The 25,573-nt window shown below is 41.1% G+C and overlaps 1 protein-coding gene across 1 annotated transcript in view; it reads left to right on the top strand.

The window, feature by feature from the left end:
• IQCH (IQ motif containing H) overlaps positions 1-25,573 on the top strand; it is a 72,624-nt gene that overhangs the window by 41,047 nt on the left and 6,004 nt on the right. The window contains exons 15-18 of the mRNA XM_055715128.1: positions 6,385-6,505; positions 8,268-8,554; positions 21,360-21,527; positions 24,480-24,605. Of these exons, the coding sequence (XP_055571103.1) occupies positions 6,385-6,505; positions 8,268-8,554; positions 21,360-21,527; positions 24,480-24,605 (702 nt within the window). The remainder of the gene's footprint in view (positions 1-6,384; positions 6,506-8,267; positions 8,555-21,359; positions 21,528-24,479; positions 24,606-25,573) is intronic.

The following is a 25,573-nucleotide window of genomic DNA, read 5'->3' as shown; positions in this document are numbered from 1 at the left end:
CTTGCAATAATCAGATATGCAAGCTGTTGGTTTGTATGTCCTATTGATTTAATATGCTTCTAATCAGTACATAAAGCTATAGGCCTGCAGTGTTAATTTTTCATACGCTTACAAAGTACCCTTTGATTTTCTGTCACGCGTTAATTACAGCGTTTTGCCATTAAATAGGAAGCTTTGTGTAAACTAATTACTAGGTAATCATTGTCTACCGAAAGCGTGCTGTTTGTACCTTTTATTTTATTCTAAAAATGCACAGATCTCGCAGTCTGGAACCACTATACCTTCCAGCCATTAGCTCTCACTAATTCATAGCATTATTGTGTTAAGATTGTAGGAGTTGTAATTGTTGTGGTATCAGTGCTGTTAATTACCGGAGTAAACAGTTGAAATGGTGCCAAGGTCTATTGTACAAGGCAGAGGAAAGGAGGTTTAAATGTTACTTCCACCATCTGGGGACTGGAGTAGAGGCAAATGCTAGAAAACAGCAGTGAGGCAATATCAGAACTTCAGCTCCAGGGTTTTAGGCCATATGGATCCAGAATATTTTGAATCAATTGAATTTAAGTGCCAGTTTGTTGCAATAACAGTGTGGAAGGAGAGGATAAAGCAAGAGCACTAAAGAAATTTGAAATCCGTTAATGTTATCGCATCCAATAAAATGCCTGCTTGGATTATTTTAAAAATGTTTATTTTGCTAAAATCCAAAAAGTAACACATAGGCAACTCTAAGAATAAAAGAAGTTTAACAGTGTGTTGTTTGTGAAACACAATGCAGGTTTTGTCTGACAATTCCTTTAGCGTAACAGCTCTGCAATTTAGATAAAATTTCTGGGAAGTGACTGTGGATTATCTATATGACATCTCTTTTCTTTCTGAAATCACATTTTTGGAACTCATTAGAACCCTTTCTTTAGCGATACAAGCCAGAAAGGAGGGCAAGTGAACAGAAATGAACAAAATCTGTAGAGACTGAAAGAGAGAAAAGTGAAATATTATTAATCTGAGGGCATCTGAATTGTTTGTGCATTTGCAGAGATCTCATTAAAGTACAGAAAAAGAGGCTTTCAAATATTGCTTATCTCGTCTTTTTATGAGGATTAACACTCCGATGTCCTGAACTTACAAATGCTACATTTGAAAGAAATATATGATTAAAAAAAAAAAAAGATTTTTTTAAGATTATGATGGTTGTTTTCTTCACTGTGAAGGTAGATGTGGGGAACCTTGAAAAACAAAGGCTGCAACCTCGCAAAAAACAACTTTATGCATAAAATAGCAATGCACATCGGTTGGTTTTTTTTAATTAAAAAAGCAAACTATTTAATAAAATTGTCCTAACCTCAGATTAACATGCTGTGTATAAATATGGAGAATTATTTGACAGGTTCATAGAGCTTTCAAGATCCTCTTTCGGTTTGCTTTTTGGAGCACAGGCTGTTCTGATTTTATATTTTGTTTCCCCGCATATATTGTTTTCAGAGATGACATCTATGAAAAGGGATCTTGCAGCATATTGCTGCTGCCGGTTTAGGAGCGTTCAGAGGAAACAGAAAGAATCTCTCTTTCTGAACAATCCTGGTTTATTTATTTTTTATTGGTCTGTTAGCAGATGTTGAAGTAGTTCAGGGCACAATGTAAACATGTGCTTTTCAATGGAGGCACGGTAAATAGCAGAGTATACAATGAGCCAACCAATTGGGAGGGGGGGTTTGGACTAGGCCAGTGGGGTTTTTTTGCTTTTTTTTTTTGGTGCGTGTGTGTGTGTGTAGTTGAATTTAGAATTAAAAGAAGTGCTTGATCTTTATATATTGAAATCCTCAGCGTGCAGAGTGACAGCATGAGCCAGAAGAGAAAACCATGGCCCCATGTGGTGTGAAAAAAGGAACAGCAGTTTAAGTGCTGGAAAGTTGAAAGAGAACTAACCTTCTTGTTCTTGTAGTCAAGGAAAGTGGCTGTTTTGTGCTTTTGTATTGAAACATAGCATATGTGCCTCAGTTTGACAAAAAGCCTCTTGAGTCAAAGCAACCCTAGTCCTGCGTGCTGATCCACAGCGAAGGCCATGATAATGAGGGACGGGCTCTCAGGAAGCAGTGAGTAGATAATACTACATAAGTGGAGAATTCTGTGCACTGTTTTCACCATTCTACTTAATGCAAGTTGCAGCCACGGTGAATCGCTTGCCATACAGCTGAAATGGGCCATTAGCTATCAGGGAAAATTGTCTTTGCTACTTTCAGCAGATGGAGCAAATATTTTACAAAGCAATTTTACATACAAAAAACATTTGTGTTACTTGGTAATGATGACTGTTTTACATGATGTTGCCTTCTATCAGAACATAGTTTTCCAGCTCGTGGAAGGCAAAATTGGCACTTTTTAATTTCAAAATTTGCAGTTAACAATTAAATGCCTGGGCTTTAAATCAGGTTGCAAACTTTAAGTAGATAGGGTATTCAGCGTATCACTTCCAAATACATTTCCATTTTTATGAACCTCTCAGATTGTTTTGTTCAGTGTGGTAGATCGTGGTTCTGGCCAGCACGTACCTGTCTGAATTAGAAAAAATGTCAGAGCAGTTTAATTTGCAAAATAGGTAATAATGGAATAATTTGGACAGTCAGACTGCGGTCGCTGGCCTCTTCCAATATAACCATATTTTCTGGTGTCGCTGAGAACATGAGAATAAGCTGGGCTGGACCAATTCACATCAAGGCAGCTGGAAAAAGTTATCATAGCTGCACTGATTGCAGTATAAAGGATATACTGTATAAATGGTATGAATTGTCATAGTGCCATCGAAGTGGCATAAATTGCCATAGCTTCATTGACTTCAGCAGAGATGTGGCACTTTGTATTGCTGAGGATCTGTCTGCTGATTTTATTCTTCTCTGGCCCACTCAGCTTTACTTATTTGGAGTTACTTTCTTCACTCTGTTTGCTTGCAAGGTGTAAATAATTTCCTTTCAATCTGATTTTTGGCTAAAAAGCCCATGGTCTTTCTCATGGATTCTGCTCTGCAGCCTCTTTCTTTCCCCAGGTCGGTCTTCCTATTTCTAAGTCTGTTTCTTCTTTCTATTTTTTACTTACCTTCTCATCAGGCTTTTCTTTGCTGCCTGATGTGTCTTGAGTAGATTTCCTACCCATGCCTTCAACATATGCCACATCTGGTCCTAATCTTTTGTTGCAACTGACATTCTAAGAAAGCCTTTCAAAATCAAGCTTGAAGAAGGGTAAGAAATCATACTTAGAGGGGGAAAGGTGTACGGGTTTTTTTTCATACTTACTTGTTGTTGTAAAAAGATGCAAGAGATTTAAAAGATTTCTACATGATGTAAACAGTATTTGGGCTGCTCCTTTTTCACTGGTGCTAAGAAACATCAGCTGAAGGTGTTGAACAAATGCTCCCTGTTTCTATTGAGCCTATGATTCTGAATTGGTTTGGGCCACATCAAGAAATAAAACATTGGTAAGCTCTGCTGGAGATACCGCCCAATTTAAATGAAATTAGCCTACCGAGCACTGATCCTTATAAAAGGTTTGACTTTGTGAGTGAGTATTGGATGTGGGCTTGAATTTGCCTACTAAAACTCCCTATAATCAGGATTATTGCCTTTTTAGAGCTTACAGTTGCAAAAAACTTCCAACTAGAATTCCAGGTGCTGCTCCTTAAAAAGCGGTTGCCTGACTCCCTTCTGTGAACACCTTGATTATCTAGGCATTACCGGTTAAAAGCACTGTTACGTTGGATTTGATCTCATGAGAACATTTTTCAGATTTTCTTGAATTAGTTACTTCTTTAAAAGCCACTGTCTTGTTTCCGTAAGGTGCTTGGTTTTGATACACGCATCCTTCGCAGTTGGCGAATACTGAGGGTGCTTTGAACTGGAAGATGCTCCTGAGCTGGGCACCGTGCGTCCACTTGCCCTGACGGGCGCTCGGAGTTCATCCTATGCTCAAGTCCCCTTCAAACACTATTTGACCTGATGTAAACAAGCAACACTTGGTCTGCCAAGGCAGAACCACAACAGTCTTGCCTGTCTAATGCTCATCATAAGGATGGAGAGCAGTAGCATTGTGATGTTACTATATGTATAGATTGAGGTGACTAGAGTCTCTGTGCCTTACCAGCTGCCTCCACTTCCCTGGCTCACAAGTGCCCTTCAGTATGCTTCAGAGTTTGGGAGTTCTGCTTGATTTTGCACCCAGTTTAGGAGCTTTCTTTCCCAGCCACCTGTGATCCTCAAAACCAGCTCTCTCTAAAAGGAAATACAACTGTCCCCAGCCCTATTCCGTGGAGCTGACGTGGCTGCCCTCATGTCCCTCTGAACTGTTGCAATGGAAAATTGTTTCCCCTTTCACGTGCTCATAATTTTAATTTTTACTAACACAAGCTTGGTCACAGCATTCCCAAATGTTTCTACAGATCAGCAGGGATTACTGTTGCCCCCCCCCCCCCCCCCCCCCCATAACTTATCAACAGCTTTCAGGCAGCCATGGCATGTCTCTTCTTTTGTTTGTTTTTTATATTTCTGTTTAAACTGCACAATACCTGAAGTCAATGTAACTTGGGCATGAGGCAGAGTGACAGAGGTATCGTGGAATGCACTGACAGGTGCAAACTGATTTGTAGGTCAGCATCTCCATGACATCCATCATTGCTTGCATCCTCACTCCAAAGCTGCCTTTATTTTCGCTGTGCAGCAAACCACCTCATCTTGTGACTTCTTGGCTTAGCGATATTTCAACGTAAATACAAATTGAGACAAGGCCAACTGATATTTGCTCACTGCTCTGTTGTTTTAGTCAGCTGAGCTACCCAAAACCTGAATTCCTCTGTACAGTTTGTAAGGAAACGAGCAGTATAAGACCTGAATCTGGGTTAATTCTGAACTTGGATCTCATATTTTATGTGGCCCTTTGTTTCTGCCGTAAGGTTAAGGTCGTGCTGCTTAGTATATTGATAAACTGACTAAACCCATTTTTTAATGTTTTTTTCCGAGATATTTAAAATCAACAACATACTTTTCTCCTTGGTATATGATAGGGGTGCACATAGCCCTATGGGATCAGCATCATTACCTAAGCGCCTCAATATTTTTAAGACTTTTTTTTTTTTTTTTCTCAATTCCAGGTGAGATAGGGACAGCAATTGTCCCCCTTTCATGGCTGGACAGCTGAGGCACAGACGGAAAGTGACTTTCCTGAGGTCTCAGGCAGAGGTCTCAGTCTCAGGTATTCAGGAACAAGATACATCTAGGTCTCCTATACGCAAAGTTGATACCCATCCTCTTCTTCCTCCTTATTCTGTTAGATACATCACAGTAAACTGATTTTGAATTTATATTTTGGTTAAGCCACATCATGTGCTTCATGAGAAAGCCCATCTCTTCAAAGTCACTGGTGTGGAAAAATAGATATTTATTTTTTTCCCCTATTCTTAGATGTTAGCCATAAGGTTTTATCATGTTCCTCCAGAGCTCAAGATAATATGATTGTGGCTTAGGACATTGCCAGAATCAGAGGATGGTTGGTCATCTTCTGAAACACAGGATGCTGAAGAGAGAGGATGTAAAACAGAAGCAAAGAGACCCAGGGGAAGCAGGCGAATGCTTATGAAGCAGCAAGAAAAGGAGCCTGAAGCAATAGAGTCAGGGTCCTTGCACTTTATATGCTTGTATACTTCTGGGACATTTTTGAACAGTAAAAGCAATGCAGTTAGTTTCTGTATTTAATGGGGTTGTTTTGTGTGTGTGATAATATAGTAAAGAATTTGAAACTAGGAAAAAGCTAGCTGATCTCCTATAGTATGACTAATCAAGTTTGACCAAAGATAGAGGCACAAATACACTTGTGAATTTATGTTACTTACTGGAGGGTGTAAAGGATATTTCCTGCTTTAGAAATGCTTTTGGCTGATAATTCTTCCTTTTTTTTCTTTTTCTTTCTTAAACTAAAGGGTGTTTGTGTTGATATAACAGCTTAAACATAGAATCAGTAAAACTACTTCTGGCATATGTGACTATTTCAATACACTCAGTTTCAAAATATAAACAATGTAGAAGTTATTGACTGCTGATATTGATCCCTAAGCAGTTACCAAGTGCTTAGCATTTTCAGTTGCCAGATCAAATTATTGATATAAATTATAATGCAATAGATGCTATATTGAAAGGGGGGGATTGTCTTTCAGAGAAGGACAGTTTTCAATAGGAGGGAAGAGTAGTAAGCAGAAAAATTAAAAAAGGCTTCCTGACTGTGGGTAAACAGTAACCACATTTTTTTTTTTTTTTTTGCCTGTTGGAGGCCTGGTTTTTAATCACCCCACAAGCAGTTTTCATTTCTGTAGTAAAATTGCTTGTGGTTCTATTTAATTTGTTTCCGCAGGAGCCAGCTTTGGTGAAGATCTCCGAGGAGCTGCCGGGCCTTTTAGCACAGCACGTACAGCCAGTCAATGAGAAACGATTCCCTACATGGGAAAAATTCCTCCAAACATTTCTTAGTCAAGGTAAATAAGACTGCAAAGTCGCTGTTAAGTGTTATAAGGAGTAATTATACCATATTGTATGCCATATTCTTGTTAATCTTGGGCCCATTTCAATATTTATTTCCTTTTATTTCTCCATTGTGCTTCAAATGTTCATTTACGAATGAATTATAGGCAACTATTCTATCATTCATATGTCCTATCCAAGCTTTTAACCTATATTAATCCTGGATTACCTTTCTGACATGATTTGGAATCGATAAGCACCAACTCCTTAACCCTGGGTTACTGGACTCAAGGGTTAGGGTTAGGGTTAGCCTTGCGTTTGGCAAAGGGCTGTCGGGAATGCTAATGTCTGAGTGTGCGCGTAGGTGAGCGGGAGCGTGTTTCATCTTAGGTGCTGGTGAGCAGACAGCTGCGGGACTAGCTTTTCCTTCCCATAGGACCAGGAAGGGTGCTATATGTAAACTCTGGATGCTACATACATACATTGCACGAAGTCAAATGTGCTCACAACCTTTAACAGATTGGCAAAGAGTGGAATTTTTGCCTCCCCAGTTTTTGCCTTTCAGGCAGGTGGTGTTGCCACTGCGGATCAGTAATGCAGTGCCATATTGTCCCTTACAGTACCTTGGCACAGACGCCTAGTCAGACCATTGCTGTGCTCTTTCTTGCCCTCCAACCAAAGGAATATGAATGAGCTCTAATCTGATAGCTGGATCGTTCTGTTCATGTGGCACTGAGTCCTCAGCGGGGCTTCCTGCATTAAACCCATTCATGGCACCTTTGGAGCAAAGTTGGCCGGTACCTAACTGGCCTAGAGCTCAGAACTGAGACTATGTCTGTCCCTAAGAGGCAGCGCAGATAATCACCTTGTCTAATCACTGCAAATCAGTGTTAGCTTTGCACAGACGTGTTAACATCCTATATTGGTCTGCCAAATTTTGGATGGGAAAGGAGTTTGTGGTTGGGTAGTAAATTTCTGTGGTTACTCTGCCCTGCCATCATTTTGTATTCTATATAATGGATATCTACATTCCATATACTACTTTAGCTGTGGAAGAGACAAGATTGATTCAAAGCTTTGGATGTGTTTTTCTGACAAATAATGCCAGTTAACACATTTAGTACCAATTTTTATTACATAGTAGTTTATCCTGAGTTATAGCATTATATGCAGTAAAAAGGCAAATCCAAAATGCCAAGTGGTTTTCTTTGTGATTTTCCTGGGCAAGACCATGCTAGAAGTTGTCATTTACAAGCCTTCCCATCTACACACCAAGTTCCTCATGTGGATGAATACCAAAGGGCAGGCTATTTGTCAAAGACCATCATATGAATGGAAATTTCCAAGGCTGGTCCACAGCAGGAGATACCACTCCCTCTGTGGTCCCAACATTCATTTTACTGCTGTTCTGGGCCTGGGGATTAGGTGGGCTGTAGGTCAGGCCAGGATTCATTCATCCTACCCAAGAGCATACTTCTCCAGTCAGGTGAGTGATATATCTAGTTTGGAACTGCTTGCAAAACATCTGCAGCTGAAAAGCCACTGGTTGAACTGTGCAGGGCTATAGTAGATGAGATATCTTCTTTCTCTTCTAAGAGATTAATGGGTTCTAGCTATGCTGCTCATATTACATTTATTTACTTGCTGTATCTCCATAGCAGTCCTCCCTGCAATGTCTGAGCACAATAGGAGCTGGATGGTTTCGTTCTGTGCACTCTGAAGAGCATCACATGTGAATTTGATTACTAGCTTAACAGCTAATTCATTTCTTACTAGGTGGTGTGATAGAAGCTTTCCCGCTCTCAGGAAATGTCACAAACCTTACGGTGGATATGCTGATAGAGCCAACAGGCAAGATAAAAATAGTGTCATCTGGAGACCAGCTCCATGCTGACGGTCCTTTGCGATCATCTGGCACTACCATTCCACAATGTTCTGTTGATCCAGCAGTTCTTAATTCACTCTGCTTTAAAATTGGAGAAACCTGTAAATCTAAAGGAGTGCTCGGTTACTTCTCAGTTGATTTTGTGACTTTCACCCATCCACAAACGATGGAGCAGCAGGTGAGTGGAGCAGATATATTACCTCATGCTGGCCCCCTGAGATCACAGAATGTCTGCTTTCCTACTTGATTCCAACAGATACCAGCAGAAAGCTTTGCCCTTTTGAACAAACTTCATTTCTAAGCCGTGAGGCACGCAGATGGAGGTAAAGCACATGGTTATTCTAACAGCAGCATAAAATTTAGACCTGATCCGCCAGGTGGACCTAAGGAACCTTTCTCATCAGCCTGAAGAGTAACAAACCAACAAAGCCTGCCACAGCTACTTTCAAAGCTGAGTGATAAGAAAACAATATTTTAATTCCTTCTAATCCTTTCCCCCCCTAAAATAAGTGCATTCTGCATTAAGCTAGTAATTACAGGTGATGGTCTTACAGCTGTTTAGATGGTTTTAGTTTTGATGTTCTGCATCTCTTGTATTTGCTTTGTAAAAATAATTACAGGGGTTATTGTATTATTTTGAGTAAACCAGTGTCTGTAAGAATGCACATCTGAGGTTTGAGGGTGAATCTAAAGAAGAGGGAATATTGACAATTTCTACTAGCAAATAGGATGGTAGTGAAGAACAATTTGGTTTACATCATAATGGCTAATTTAAGTAGAGAGGTGTAATGGAAAGCAGTCCGGTTATCACAACTCGAGAAGTTACAGCCCTGGGTCAGGAATTAGTGTCTCTGAGCTGGTCCAGAACAGCTGACTCTGGGATATCTGTTCACTGTGAAGGGAAAGGAGGGCATGCTCATTCAAGCCACTTTTGCTCTCCATTTGACTTTAAGAATGTCTGAGTGAAGAATTTACTGCAAGAAAGACAAATGTGATCTCGCACCAGATACCAAATTATCCCCCAATATCAAAATGGAGACAGAGGTCAGTGTCTGGCATGTGACAGTGCATATGTTTAAAGATGTCATTGCAGGGATTGAAATGAGCGTTCATTGGTTCCCAGGTGTAGGGGCCTGGGGGCAATGAATGCAGCGAATCCACGTCATCTCACCTGAGGGGCAGTAACTCCTTAAAATGCGCTCGTCATAGTTTAAGCTGTTTATCTCTAGCAATGTTCCTGTGGAATTCCCTCTGTAGATCCTTGTCCTAGTGAGTCTTCTGCTTGGGCTGCACAGGCTCCTGAGTGTTTCTGTCAGAGCCCTTTTGGTCTATCAAGGCTCTGAGCCTTCCTGCACGCGCGGTATCAAGGGCAGTGCACGAGAGCAGAGCAGTGCAACGCGCCGTTCCAGCTCTCACTCTACAGCCTGAGGCTATGTGCTGCTTTCTGCTGCAGTGCAAACGTGTCCAAAATTAGCAGTTTGTTTGCTTTCAAGTATTTTGAATTTTTTAACAGAAGATCAGCAGATCCAGGTACTGTGATGCATTATGAAATTCAGTTCTCAGTACCGTATGGCAGTATATCATACTTCCTCCGGTCCTGAAAACCTCGTACGGTGGGCATGTTTAATGGCAGGCATAGGTTGTGTTAATGTGGGAAGAGATGGGTGGCCCTTTAGGGAGCCTAGACTGAGGAATACAGCTTTTTGAAGAATGATATTCCAAGGTTAACACCTTGAATGCTGTCGAAAGGAAAATGTTGCTAGGAAGCCAGTGCAGTTTTGGGGTGCTGGAGCACTGCTGACTTACGTCAGGCATAACTGAGTGGAATGGAAGGGACTAAAATGCTTTCTTGTGGAATCCTGCCCGGGAGAGTCTTTTGTGTAGGTGAGTAATGGTGTCTTTTTAAAAGGTAAACCCAGAACCACTCAAGTGACCCTAGTCCTCCCTGCCAGAGTTTACAAGCCTATCAGCAAAACCTCATAGCTGTATCAGAACTTTTGCCAACATAAAAAGTAATATATTAAATGAAGCCAGCAGAAGGGTATTGACTCCAGAACCTACTGCTGCCTACACTGGATGGCCGGGAAACAGAGGAGAGGTGGCCACTGTCCCTTATCATGCATAACTAAACTTTTAGATCTTATAAGTGATGGAGGATGTTGTCCCAAGACACACAGCTTTCAGTGCCAAGGAACAAATAGGTAAGAGAATGGATTTAAAGCAGAAATTTAATCCCCAGCATGAATGTTGACGATCAGCCTTGATCATAGTTTGTAACAAAATATTAATCTCGTGTGCTTCTATGCTAATCTGGTAGTTGTTTTATTCATAACGTCTGATTTCTTTGTCACAGCTTAATCTATTAAATTCTTTCACCAGTCAGACACTATGAAAACAAAATGAAGGGCATTACTGAATACTGTCTTCTATTTAAAAATAAAACCACTTTCATGAGCTTGAAAACCGCGAAGCCACGCTTCCCATAGATTTGTGCCTTGAAATTACGCTCCCATGTGTTCTCCAGCTGAACTTACCCTGCAGCCTTTCCCACTGTAAGGTCGCTAGTAAGGTCTCTTTCCTCTGTCCACCTGCTTAATTTAGCAATCTTGTGGGAGTTTAATATATTTGACAATTTTACCTTCTTCCTAATTTGGGCGATATTGGCCACTTTGATTGAATTTTATGACAAATGTATAAACCTAGAGCATAAAGCCAGACTAAAATAAAATTAAATAAAATCTAGGTGAGAAACTGAGCTTTCAGTGTTCTAGTAGTGGCCTTGTGTTTAAAGACTAAAGAAAATAAGGTAATTTTTAAAGAACCTTATATCCTTATTGTTAGCGAGGAATAGTATTGTTGAGTTTACTAGGTACAACTATCCTAATTCAAGATTAGCATATGGATACAGATGTGAATTCAAGATCTCAGCATCAAGTCTCAATTATTTCTTGTTATTTCCGGTGCAACTCCTTGTTATTTGCTCTCTTGACATTGTTTTCTTCTATGGTGTTCAGTTAGGACCCTCACTGTCTAAGAAGTATTTAACTGTAAAAGAGAACATACCTGTATTTAATGAGATAGGCTATGTAGTATAGGTGGACTTTCAGAAGATGGTGCGGCTGTACGCACTCACATCCACTCAGGTGTCTCTCCTAGGCATCTGAAAACCACAGCTTGTATGGTGTGAGAAAAGGCTTTAAACACAGGGCTTGTATTTAAAACCAAAGCGTTAGCATATGGTATCTATTGGCAAAAGCTGGCTCTTTGGCAGTGCTATGGTAATTATATTCCATTTGAAGCTCAGAGAAGGCTCACAATCCGGCTTTTGGTAACTGATACCACTGTAGGGTGACTGCGGTAAACCAGGGAATCGCAGCAATGTTAGCTCTGAAATACAGATCACAATTACGTTTGACTCCCAAAATGTATTTACACAGGCATTGTAATTAGAACTGCGGATAAGCCATACTGGACAACTTCCATGTAAAGTTGCTTTAAAAAGATTAAGGGATGACATTCTCACCCACTGAAGTCAATGGGAGTCTTGCCAATTGCTTCGCTCAAGCCAGGAGTTCACCGAAACACAGAAACGCTTCCTAGATTATTAAGGTTGTGACCTTTCCTGGCATGAATGAGGACGTATTAAATCAGTCGGTGTTTCTTGTGGCCTCTTATTATTCCTGTCTGTCCTGTCTTGGTTTTCCTCCCTTGTTTCCAGTTGATTCTACCTTAATATTTCCTATGTTTGTCAGCATGTGCCACAACTTTAACATTATTTAAGTGCAGGTTTTTAAATTTAACTAGATGTAGAGGCAATTAATGATGCCATCTGTCTTGTGAGAGAGAGATTACACAAAAGATTGTGTTCCTGAAAGCACTATTTTTTTGGCAAACAAGAAATCCTATTAGAGACTCAGAACATTTGCTCACTGATTCCAGAAGTGCCCGCTTTAATGCAGTAGCTGAAAGGCTCAGATACATTTCATGGAAGCAAAGTATATTTCAAAGTTGTATTTTATAGAAAATATCAACCAATACATGATATTTTCAGTAAAACTGAAAATTAAAGATATCATTGAACATCTGTTGCCAATACAGTCTGAATATTTAAACACTTAAAAATCCCTGAAATGTTCATAAAGTTACATGCTACATAAATACAAGTCTTAAGAAATGTGAAGGGCCAAATAAGTGAAAACATATTTCTGGTTTTGTGGACTGAGCAGCTGTATGCTGCAATCCGTGTCTTCTGTTCGTCTTCAGATTAACTTCCCCTGTGCACTCGTGCAAAGGGGACTTCAGAGGAGAGGAAAGAAATGCACGTATTTTCAGTTTCAGGCTCTTCATCTGAAGGCCTTTAAAAACTGTGTCATAAGCATAAAATTAACTTTGATATGAAAAAGGGAGAATTACTTATCTTCTAAAAGATTGCTCCTGTTAGCGGGTATTTCCCTTCAATGTGCTTTTGTTATATTACTGTGTTCCTTTGGAGGACTGGTAGCAAACAGACTGCATGATGGATAAGGAATGATGGAATGATGCATGTCTGTCAAACACACAAGTCAATGGGAAGCCAAAGTGAATGTAGAAATGAGACAGTACTCTCTGTTTGTGTCCCTGTAGGGCTTTGTGCCTGTCACAGAGACATTGACATCCCCACTCCCCTGCAGTTCTTGCAGTCTACACTGACCAAAAGGTGATAACGGGGATGCTGTCCTCAGGCCCAGGGGAGCTGGGTGATGCTGTAGCATTTCAGATGTAAGATACGCTGCCTCATATTTCCACTGGGCTTTCCACATGCTTCTGTTTGGTACTCAGGTGTCTCCCAGCTTCATTTTCCTCGTTCTCACAAGGGAGCTTTTCAATCTGTCACTGGATGTGCAGTCCTAGCTGGCCTGTTTGCCACTGTTTCTACATACAGCAAGGGATTCACAGACTTCTACAGATTATCTCATCCTCCGTCAACATATAGGTCCTCCTTAAATTACGATAGAACTAGAGAAGGTTGCAGTTTGCAACCAACAGCATTGAGGGTAGTGCCTGTAGGAGCTCTAACTCCTCTCTGATAGCCCTCACACCTGTCTGTCCTGCGGTCTGCTGCACAGACTTCATTTCTTGCATTTCATTGTTGGTTTTATCTGAGATGGGATTCGCAGTGTTGAGTGTCAGCTGAGGAAGGTGGCGAGGCAGAGCCTACCGCTGACTACGCCATGCTCTGCGCTGCCCACCCTGCAGCACAGCGTGGGGCTGGGCATGGCAGAGGCACCCACGGGATTATGCATTGGCTGCCACAAGCTGCCCGGCCACGAGCACCCTGGCAGGGATCTGAGGGGCAGAGAAAGCTGGGGACTCGACACAATTCTCTGTTTGCCTCGGGAATCTGTTTCTGTCTTGATTATAAGCATCTGTGATTTGTTCCTGAGGGAAAGGGAGATGGGAGTCATGCTGTTTTCAATGTCTTGGGGGGGGAAAAAGTGGAGGAGAAGAATTAGGTGCGTGACTTGGACTGAATCGCTTCTGATTCCCACTCTGTTTTTCAGGACTGAACTTTAAGAGCAAGGCCCTGACCCTTCGAAGTGAGGTCTTGCACGGTATTGACTGAATGCTGCTTAGGTCCCAACTTGCCGAGGAGTCGCACCTAAATAAGTCCATTTAATTGAGTGGGACTGCCTGAATGCATAAACTTACTAACTACCCAGAGATCTGTGGACAGATAATTGGGAGCAGCAGTGTTGTAAGTCACCTTTCTCATCTGCCTGATAGCTTACACAGCCCCACACCTTTTGCAGCAGTAGTGAGAGGACACTGGATTAAACTGTTCAGTTGGGCACAGAGGAAAAGATGAGGTGGAACATACTGAAAGGAGAATTACAGAGCTGGGAAGGTTTAGGGGGGTATTCTCCCTCCGTTCTAGTCCAGTGGCTTAAAAAGACCCTGAGGAGGATGGCTTCAGGGCTGCCAGCCATGCAGGCCGGTTTGGGGTTAGGAGAAGCTTCAGATGTCTCTGAAGCCCATCAATCAGCCCTGGTGTTGCAGTTTAGTTAGTGCTTTGAGGGATGCTTTTGGTGGGACGCGTTCTTCTGTATTCATATGTGCGTCTTAAGGTTTCTCCAGACAGAATGCAGCATTTTCTATGTGTTGTTTTCAAACAAGAGCCACAGTGTTTTCATTAACCGTCCTCCAACCTTACGTTCAGCGGGACAGAGACTAGGGCCAGTTCCAGGGCCCTGAAATTCCAGTTTTCGGGCCAGCACCAGAGCGTCCCAGCAGCTGCCACAAGGTGGCAGCCGGACAAGAGTCTGTGACCGCGGCTGAAATAATTAATTCTATTGCGAATTTTGAAAGTCCTAAAAGAAGCTGTCTTTTCAATGCCCAAGTTTACTAATTGACATTTTTACAGTTTCATTCAACCACTTCTTTAAAAATGGCAGGTGTGGTCTTTACAATAACAGAGATATTAATATAAGATGCAGGTAAAACAGTTAAACTGAAGAATGAAAAGCTATAGTTTAGTAACTCGTTAATAATTTGTTTCCTTCCCTTCTCAAGTTTGCGTTTTAAAGCTGGAGCATTTTTATGGCAGTTGTAAAGAATTACACTATAATTGTGACTTTATTCACTTGAGATGCCTTTACTGTGAAGCATAGGCTCTAAGCTGCGCGCGCTGAAGGAGAGCATCTCCTGGCAGCGTTTGGCAGCCCGTGTAAAAAGGAGAAATTCCAGACTTCAGTGTATTTCCTTGGACAAACAGCCAGTCAGTCTTGCAGGATGTATTTCTATTTTTATTTTTTTTCCAGTGATGGGATTTTGGGAAGTCCTAATCTGTGTTGTGTTTAGCTTAATCTAAAACTACTCTTAAGACTATCTAAAATCTTAATTACTGCCTCTACTTTTTTTAAAAAAAAAAATCATAAGTCATAATGAAAACTTAGATCTGATTATCTTTGAACTTGCATTTGTTGTTTGAAGATCAAGTATCAGTTCTGGACTTCACAACTCTGTTCCACTTTAATTTCTGAATGCCGTGTCCTGAAAGTCCCCAAATCTTGGGTGAAAGCTCCTTATGTTATGCTAATTTGTCATGCAATTGCAAATACCTATGACTGCATACATGCCCTTATTGTATATCCTCAGAAAATGAGGATGGAATCAAGTAATGGATATTTGTTTATCTGTATGATTATATCATTCTTTATCTTTACTTAAACTTGACCTTTGCACAGGCCTGCTTCTAACAGCTCCTGATTTACTGGAGGAGATGATAATTCATCTGGTTATTAACCGCCTGACCTCTATGGACATTGCTTTACCTAATACGGAGATATATTCATAAAGTTAAAAAAAAAAAAAAAACACCACCCCCCCAAACCAGAAAACAACACAGCTTAGATTTTCAAGGCATTCCAGAAGCTTTTGACACCCATTTTTTATTACTTCAAAGGAAAACCTGTTGCAATCCAATAGATATTACTAGAGAGCTGAACCTAAATGAACTTTCTAGCCTACTAAGAAAAACAGCCCAAACTAATGAGTAGGTCTGATGTTTCACTTGTTCTGCCTGTGCTTGGAGCAATGTGGAGCTGTTAAAACTGTTTTGAAGATTATGTGCCACAAAGGTGGAGTTGGGTTGACATTTCTAAGAAACGTTTTAATTTATTTTGGGTGGTTTGTTTTGTTTTTAATAGACTGCTACTATTCTGCGTCCTGAGACAAAGTGAAAAGCCTTTAATTGATTTCAGTAGGCTCACATTTCCGTGTGTAGGGGTTTTTTTCGGTTAAAGTCTAGCACAGATAGAAATATCACATCCTGCTTGTTCTACTGGGAGGATAGTCCTCCCTTTGAAAAGGGAGCCTTGCCGGAAAATAGTGTTCCTTGTCTGTTGTAACACTAGGCATTGCTGGAAACTATATCAAGGTCTGTTCTTTGCTGCTTTTATCTGATGCTGTGTACTTTTTCTTTAGAGCTGATGTCGTGCCACTTACCTCCCCCCCCGACTTCTATATCGGTTTCAACTGTTTCTACGTTTCATAGTATTCTAAGGCATTAATAGTGGGAGCCTGCATCAGCCCCTTCTGGTTACCAGTGGTGATGTCAAGAATGATGAGTGCCCTTTTACTTGCCATATAAAATCTAGTGCTACAAAGCATTGCAGGGAACCAAAGAATACATGGAAGAAGCCTTCAGTCCAGTCCCAGCAAGAGTGGGGAGCAGTGCTCGAGGTCTGTAAATGGTATTCCTTTCTCCTCACACCATGCTCTGTGCCTCCAAGCTGCTGGAAGAGCCATCTGTGGCACCAGTGAGTCTGTCATCCTTCGCAGAGACTATTCTTTCAGTTTGAGTTGTGTCTCCATTTGGGGTGACTGATGCCACCTTTATTAGCATGCTTTCTTCTGCACCATACCCTCTTTTCTGTGTCTTATCTCTTTGCTCACATGCTGTGTGATGCTTCGTTAGGGCTGGCCAGCAGCACTGGGAAGGAGCAGCCAAGCTGAGAGCTTCCTGTGCTCTGACCCTTTCATATGGTAAAAGAAGCAGGAGAGAGAGCAGTAGGTATGTCTCTGTTATATTGCCCAAATTGTTCATGTAAATGTGATGCATAGCTCTTCTTGCTCCAGCATCAGATGTTTTTCTTGGTCCATGTTCTTCTCCATATCTGCTGCTGATGGCAGCCCCAGCCCTACTGATTTAGCTCAGTGCTCTGCGTGCCAAAGAGCGCTTTCAGAGCAGTGGAAATACAGGATCTTAGCATGGGCCTGGTAACATCACAGAAAATGCAAGTCATCGGCTGTGGAGTTCACCTAATTAGAATTCTTTAGACAGAGATATAAAGGATTCTGGTGCTCTTTGTTTATTAGAATTAATTTTAGGTCATTACACTCAAGGGATATGTGCTAACTTCAATATGGTCAACATGTGCTTAGTATGATATAATGAGCTACCCCCTTCCATTTGGGAATATATATTCATATATTATTGGTGAAAGGCGTCAGACTGATAGAGCCAGCACACAGATATCCACTGCCTGCTTCCAGAATAAGAGCACTATAAGCAGCTGCATAGCTGTTGTCTTCCCACAGCTCCACCAGCCAGGCTCAGGCCTGCCCAACTTCCATTCTTGCTCAAAACTACCAAAAATTTTGCCTATTGCCTGATCGCTCTAATTTTGCAAAGGGCACTTGTGACCTTCAGGAACCAGAATGGGACTTAGAAATTGTTCCATTGAAGAATTCAGTCAACTAGTTACTAATGATCTGGCCTGCATTTGAGCTAATAAAACATTATCTGTGACAATGAAGTTAGACCCGCTGCCCAGGCATTGTGTCTTTCCCATTTCTGTAGCAGTACAAAGGGGATTGAAATCCAGAAGTGCCCTTTAAATGGCAAAAGGGAATCCCCTGCTAGGATAAAGCCAGAATCTTATGCCATCTGATCTTTCTTCCTTTCTCCCCACATTGGGGGTGTTCTGGGACACATCCAGAGCAGAAAGGGACATGGCCATGATGTAGTGTTCTCTGACAGTCCTGAGCCAGGAAAAGAATCCTTGGGGGTGAACCCAGCTGGCACACAGGAATGACCATTTGGCTGCTTTAACTTGCAATAGGGGTGGTTCAGCCTCAGGCCCAGAATGAAAGGCGGCGGACAGGTGGCTTCCAGCTATGTCTGCTTTCCTCCCCTTTGTGCTTGTGGAAATCTAAACTCTGTATTTAAAAACGCAAAAAATACGATAACTTTACCTATATAGAATGTAGCTGTGACTGAGGCTTGCGTAGATGTTCAGAGCTCTCCTTGCATACAATCTTAGAGAGTAACAGGCAGGGGAGGGGATGGACACCTTCCTTTATGACACGGTAGGGCCGTTAGTATACCCTCTTGATCTGAGCCCTTAATTTTGTAGGCAACGGTATGAGGGTAGTCAGTCTGAGATCATGAAACCACAACTGAAACAAATAGTTGATACACTCTGAAAATAAACAGGAACTCCTTAACTGAGCATTTGGTTGGTCTCATGATTTCCAGCATAAAACAACTTGCCCTGCTACAAGTTTTTTCTCGTCTTCCCTGTGTTGCAGCTCCTTCCTTGGACAGGGGTGAGGCTGGAGGCAGCCCCTGCTGCAGGAGGATCCAGGAGTGCTTCTGTGCCTTCTCAGAGCAGCGACTGGGAACGTGCCAGTGCGGTGTTAGAGCCAGGCTGGCATGCTGGGTTTTTGTTTAGATCGTGAAATGTATCACCCAAGTAATTAATGGGTCTCTTCTCTACATCTGAAATTAAAACAACATCACTTGCACATACTTTGGTTTTAGTTACTGACATCATGGGATTCGTTGAGTAACTTGCAAAATGTGTGTGCTATCCCACGCTTGGTACAGTTTGTCTGACTCTTTACCAGGGTGTAATGAATTTGTCTTGTGCTAGTGGCTGTTCAGGTTTGCCAGGCTGGATTTTAATGCTGTATCTGCTGTTAAATGCTCAACCCATTCTCTGCGTATTGCCAGAACACAGCTCTTGTACTTAGGCAGATGCGCTACAGCCGCAGGGATGTCTTGGCTTAATTTCTGTCGTTTTTCCATCTCTGCCATTTTGTGCTCCATCTTCAGTCAAACTTGCCTCCTGCACCAACAAAGCTTCCAGGTAGTGCTGATGCAGACTTCAAGGTTAGAGCAATATAGCTGTAGTATCATGGTCTGGATTAAAAGCATCTGGTTCACTTTGACTGAGCTAGTGAACAGTCCTTGGAGAGCCAAGATTTTCAACAGTCCCTGGTCTTCTCATGTCGCGCTGCCATCTCTTTCTGGGGGCAGAGCTTTAACTGAGAATCTAAAAACTTAACACAAACAAGGTTCAAGACACATTGGCTGTTATTGATTTGTTGATAATATTTATGGAAATTAATGTAATGCTTCTACAGTATGTATAGTTTATAATTATTATTCAGCTCATTGAAAAGGTTAGCACATACTGGAAAAGTACAAATCGATATGAAAGTTCCTTCCTGTCTTGCAGAAGTGATGATAAAGAATAAATTATTGAAGAAAATTAAGCATTATAATTGGGGAACATTCCCCTATTACTACGTAAAGCCAGCCATTAGCATCCAATTTGCATTTTATACCATGCAGCAGGAAATATTTAAGTTGACAAATAGGATATTTAATACAGCAACAGATACTTGGCAGTTAGATATTAACAACTGTTACTGATGTGATTTATTCACCATTATAAAAAGGGTATTACTATGTGCATATGATTCAGAAATTAACTCCAGTTTACCGAGAGGCCTTGACTGCCTGACCTCTTAATATCCTTATAATGATGCCATTTACCATTCAAAGGCTTATTCAAGTCATTCACTGCTAGATTTGTTTTAAAGGGGTCCACTGTAGGGCAGATATTTGTGTGTGTTAACATTTCTCATTGGCATAGTAGGCACAAGCATTTTTTTAAATGGAAAAAACTCACAGGTAAAACCACGCTCAGGTTATTGGGGGCGGAGGAGTCCTGCAGAAGCAATCCACAGTACCTCTGTCTGCTACACATTTGGTGTGGACTGGCTTCACAAATCCTACCTTTTATTACTTTTATTACATGCTTTAATGCTTTGAAACTTCTCGAGGCTTGTATGAGACTTTAATCATCACCTGCATGTATGTCCTGCACCTGGGTGGGGTGAGCTTCCCCTCTGCCTGCCTGTGGGACGTGTTCCACTGGCAGCCTACGATCTTATGGTTTGATTTCTTGTGTAGTTATGTGCATGTAAATCTGAATTGGCACCACAGTACAGCAGTGTGGAAGCAGAACCATACTGCAATTCGTATGGTCTGTGTGCCGAAGCATCCAGTTTGATAAAGCTGCGCACTGCAATGGGAACGGGCTTTGCTCAACCCTGTGATGACCAACACGTGTCCGTGCACATGGATTTCACACTTCCCAACTCCTTTTACTCAGTTTAGCTTTGCCATCTGGGACTTTGCTTTTTCTGTCTCAAAACAGCTATCTGTAACTCAAGGCTGAGTTTATTTAACGCTAATTATTCTTCAGCTGAAAAATCCAGGTGTGATATTCAGTATTTGAATAATTACCTACTTAATGTGATACAGGCTTTACAGGTGTTGAGCTCATCCATCTACCTTTTCTAATTGTTGCTAAAATCTGGATAGTTGTCCTGGTTTTGGCTGGGATAGAGTTAATTTTTGTTCTGGTAGCTGGTATAGTGCTTCATTTTGGATTTAGGATGGGCATAACATTGATAACACGCTGATGCTTTAGCTGTTGCTGCACAGTGCTTACACTAAGCCTGAGGACTTCTCAGCTTCTCACGCTGCCCTGCCAGCCAGGAGGCCGGGGGGGGGGGGGGGGCACAAGAAGCCGTGAGAAGACACAGCCAGCACAGCTGACCCAGAGCAGCCAGAGCGATATTCCATACCACATGATGTCATGATGCACAATAAAACTGGGGAAAGTTGGCCGGGAAGGGCGGCTGCACTTGGGGACTGGCTGGGCACCACCACCATCACTGGCTGGTGAGCAATTGCATTGTGCATCACTTGTTTTGTATATTCTTTTATCATTACTATTACTATATTCCCTTCTTCTGTCCTAAAACTGTCTTCATCTCAACCTACAAATTTTACCCTTTTCCCCCCAATCCCACTGTGGGGGAGTGAGCGAGTGGCTGGGTGTTTAGCTGCCTGCTGGTTTAAACCACAACAGTAGTACAGGTAACTGCTTTGTCTTTAACCTTTCAGTTTTCTCTGAAAAGTTATTCTGGAAGTTACCTAAGAGTTCTGACTGTTTGCATTTGGAAGTGGTTTATCACTGCCAAGGATGCACCAGCACAAACAAACCATAAGTATGTGTACCAACATGCATGAAAATAAAGGCATCAATGGTCCTTTAAACGATTGCTGAGTGAATTTCACCCTTCTTGTTCTCTCTTTTTATTTTTTTTTTTAATTTTAATGCACCTGTTTGTGTTTTGATTAGGTATGGGCAACAGACCTTGACCTTTGCTATAGTGACCAGCTGGCCTTGACTCAGCTCATGTTGTACGTGACAGATGGAAATCTGGATTGTCGCTCTAGCCACTTTGAAGTATCTCTTGGTTCAAAGAAAATGAAAAACCAACATATTCAGCATGAGGAGACAAAAAATGTAAGCAGTGATTTTGTTTAAAAATAAAATTATTAATGTAAACTACCAAAAATTTAAAATCTGCCCTAGGTGACTGTTCTACAGGAGCTGAATCTGCTCCTTTAAGATTTTAAACAGATTTTGTAAGGTTAATAAAGGTGATACCACCACATTAGAAATTAAAGGAAAGTTCTGAATGCTTTAAGGGTACCTGATTATTCATCCTTTGTAGTCAGTAATATTGATTTGTGGCTGTAACTAATTTCTAAATATTTCAGGTAGTTTTCACATTGTAAAAAATGCAGCAATTTATATGTTGCAAGAAAAAGTAAAGTAAGGTGAAAGCACTGCTCTGACTACAGAAGTAACTTCAAAGAAGTTAGGAAGAGATCAGCTCTTTAACTCTGATTTAGGATCAGAAGTCAGATCACTGAAGTTCTACCCCAGCTTCGTACTTTCCTGCACAAAATGCAGAGTAAAGCAATCAGGGCCGCATCTGCAGAAGGATCTGGACACCTAAATCCCTTCCAGCTCTGACCTGAGCTAAATCCATATCTTGGTTCTCACAACCTTTATCCAGTTCTGCATCCTTCTAACTGTTCAGTATTAATTAAGTGAACAGGAAGAAAAACTCACAGCAACCTAATTGAGGTGAGTGTCCTAAGCAGGAAGATGCAGTCATACTCCCTTCCTGCTCGCTCTCTCCGGACTGAAGTTACAAAGCCCTAGGGCTCGTACAAAGCAAGTGTCACACGCTCTGAATTCAAGCGTGCTTGGCTCTCCGTGGGTACTGCACGCAGAGCCGAGGTGCTCAGGGCTGTAGGTTTAGGGACCGAAGCCATGAGTGCTGTGGCACTTGCTTGTGGATCTCACCTTTAACCTCTCTGAAAACTCTTGATCGTGTCCGTAATAGTGCCTCACAGGGATGTGATTTTAAAATAAATATTTGCATATTGTCTTGAAATGCTTATAAACACACTGTCACAGAAGCATGGTTAACATACTACGTGTTCATTACTTGTTATACTAGATCAAACCTGGTGCAGGATTTGCTATGGCTCTGAACCTTGCGACTGCCCCTCCAAGAAGGGGAGAAAGGCCTTTAGAAAAGTCAAGAGTAAGACGTGTATGTATATATAAACATACAAACACCAAATGGATGCCGTTTTACACATTTTGGCAGAAGATTTGCAACTCCCTTTTTGTTTTTCATACATAGAGGAGGAATGCAGCACCATTCCAAAAATGTCATGGAGCTATAATTTAGAGGTTAATGAGCTCTTGATCTATTGTTCTTGTCAAGCAACCACTTTTAGTTGCAGAGAAGTAAATGAGATATGATTAGTCCCAGTAGTACAAGTTTTAGAAATGAAAAGTAATCAAGTAGCAACTTTTTTTAATTAAAATTCTGTCAGAATTAACATAAATCTTCACTATATCCTTTATTTTTCTTCTTTCTGTACTTCTGAGGGTTTTATCTCCTTAAGAGTTAACTACAAAAATGTACTCTCTCAGGAAAATATCTTTAGAAAAAGAAACAAACAAACCAAGAGACAAATGCTTTTACAGCACATGATCTGTAATGAATGATTAAGTAAAACACTTTGTGTAAAATTATGATGTTAATAATGATTCTGTCCCTTTTAATTTATTATATATTCGCAATGCTGGTAGGTTTGATTTTGATAAAATGGAGCAGCAACTGAGTTTGTGTGATGATTTTATTTTTAGATATCCTTCTTTGAAAGAACAAATTTCCTAGATACTGCTGCTACTGTAATTATGTACAAAACCAATCACTCATTATAGTTAGGATACATTATCTTCTAGACAGATGAGGCTAAATAAGCAACACATTAATAATTCATACTGCAGTTCATTATGCATGTGTATGCATGCTTTGTAGCTGAAATAAGCACCTCATCAACCTGATGCCAACCCTTAAACAATAGTTCTGTGTTATTGCAGCCACATTCAAGTTTACGCTTGTTAAACTGCTACTTGGATTATTTTATCAAGCATTCATTTATTTGTGGTCCCCTACTGCAGAGAGCAGATTTTGGAAGCTCCTTTTTTAAGTTAATGACTTGAGCAATGGGTGTTATTAATTCTCAGAATATTATAAACATGATTAATTTTCAGGCAGAGATGTATTATATAAGGATTTCAACTATGTCAACTTCAATGAGTCAATGTCAAAACAAATATCATTTTAGAAAAAATACTGTAAATTACACGCTTCAACATGCAGTATCCCCACTCTGAATGAACAGTCCAGTATTAAAAATAACATCACGGGAAAGCCCTGGTTTAGGAAAAACGTCTCTATTCACTTCTAAATGCAACATCTCTATTCTTTTGTCCTAAGCACTGGTAAGAGTTTACACTCAAATGCAGTACTAATTTTTATCCATAGCATGAACTCCGCTACTGTCAGTTGCGTAGCTCCTTGGAGTCACTGCACCATTGCAGTGATGAGATGACTCCTCAAAGACCTGCTGGAAAAATTACGCGTGCTAATGCTGTAGCAGAATGGTCAGTCTTGGAGAAACCCAGTTTCAAAAACTACTGATTACCCGCTTGGGAATCTCTGCGAACAAGAAGAGCTGACTCTAGAACAACGTATGTTACCGCAGGGCAGGACGAATTCAGAGAGTCCACTTGGAATGATTTTGCAGGGCTGAGTTACCAATGAAGCTGGGAAAATATCAAAACATGGTTCATAAAGAGTGATTCCATAGACGTGATCTAAAATACAAGAGTTTACATACAGTGTGAGGTGAGGATTTAATTTTGCTGCATAGACATGATGTCTCTGTTCAATACATATTGTAACGAACAGGAATTCCTCCAAATAAAGCCTTACTCCACACTTACATGAGTTCACTGAGAAAAAGCCATTTAAATAGTAAAAATGTTGGTTTCTGATATAAACTGGTATGAAAATAAAGAATCCTGTATTGTTTTCTCTAGTCTTCTCCAGTGGCTAACCGGTGTGCGGTAGCGAGCAGTCAGCTGAGGCACTCCAGCCTTTCAGTAACCTACTACAATGTTCTCCTCCAGATGTGTCAAGCTCGTGGTGTTGGATTTGACCTCCAGGTATGAACGGGAAAGATTAGAAAACATGATGTTCACTCTCCATGATTTTTGTATGTAAATTCTAATATGGTGAAAACACTTAACACAATGTAAAGTTTCAGTGCTATGTTTAGCATAATATAATGTTTAAGTGTTCTGTTAAAAACACAGCAAAGTGTTGTTTTACAGTCTTGTTGAAGAAGACTTTGTATAAATCATAACTGTTTTATTTTAAATTGTTTTCATGATGCTAAGGAACTCTGAATTGCATACAGGTCTTCAGTAGTTCCCGTACAAATAAGTCCAATACTGTAACACTGACCTGTCAGCTTACTTTAGCTGGGGCCTAAGTCTTGAGGACTGCACTGCCGAGATACCCAATTCGGCTGAAGACTGGAAGCAGTAAAGGATGAAAAGTGACAAATTGTTTCTGTTACATAGTAGGGAGTGAGATGGTGTCTCCCTGGGGGACTACAGAGAGAATGCTGTCCCGGCGGGTTTGCTCACATGGCTCCATGGGCAAAAAGGATTATGGCTGTCAGCCGGGAGCTGTGCTGGGTTAGGACCATGCTAGCACTGAGGCTGCGTGAGTGCTGGGCTGTTGCATGGCCCTTTCACACAGCTCTGTACCCATAAGAGAAGGTACATCTCCAGAGGCCGAGAGCTTGGGTGATAATGGAGAGCAGAAAGAGGAATGAAGAAATGTAAATGCAGTCTGCTTTAAGGCTTACGAACAGAATTGTGTAAGAAATGTAAGAGTTTAGAAGATATTATGCAGGACAGAACAGTGGACAGAGATTTCAGATCCTAGGGCACAGGGCTTCACAGGGAAATGAAGAGTTTTAAGCGTTTTCTCAGTATAAACCCTCCCCAGGGATAGCACCTGCTCATGAGACCTCTCACAGTGACAGGTGGCACCGGTCACTTAGTGCATCTAAAAACCAAATGGTGAGTTTTGCTGCTGACCAAACTGTCACCAGTACCAGGCT

This window comes from Falco cherrug, chromosome 7 (genome assembly GCF_023634085.1).
Source record: "Falco cherrug isolate bFalChe1 chromosome 7, bFalChe1.pri, whole genome shotgun sequence".
Classification (NCBI taxonomy): domain Eukaryota; kingdom Metazoa; phylum Chordata; class Aves; order Falconiformes; family Falconidae; genus Falco; species Falco cherrug.
Note: the sequence above shows the minus strand (reverse complement) of the source record. Positions and strands in the feature narration are given on the sequence as shown.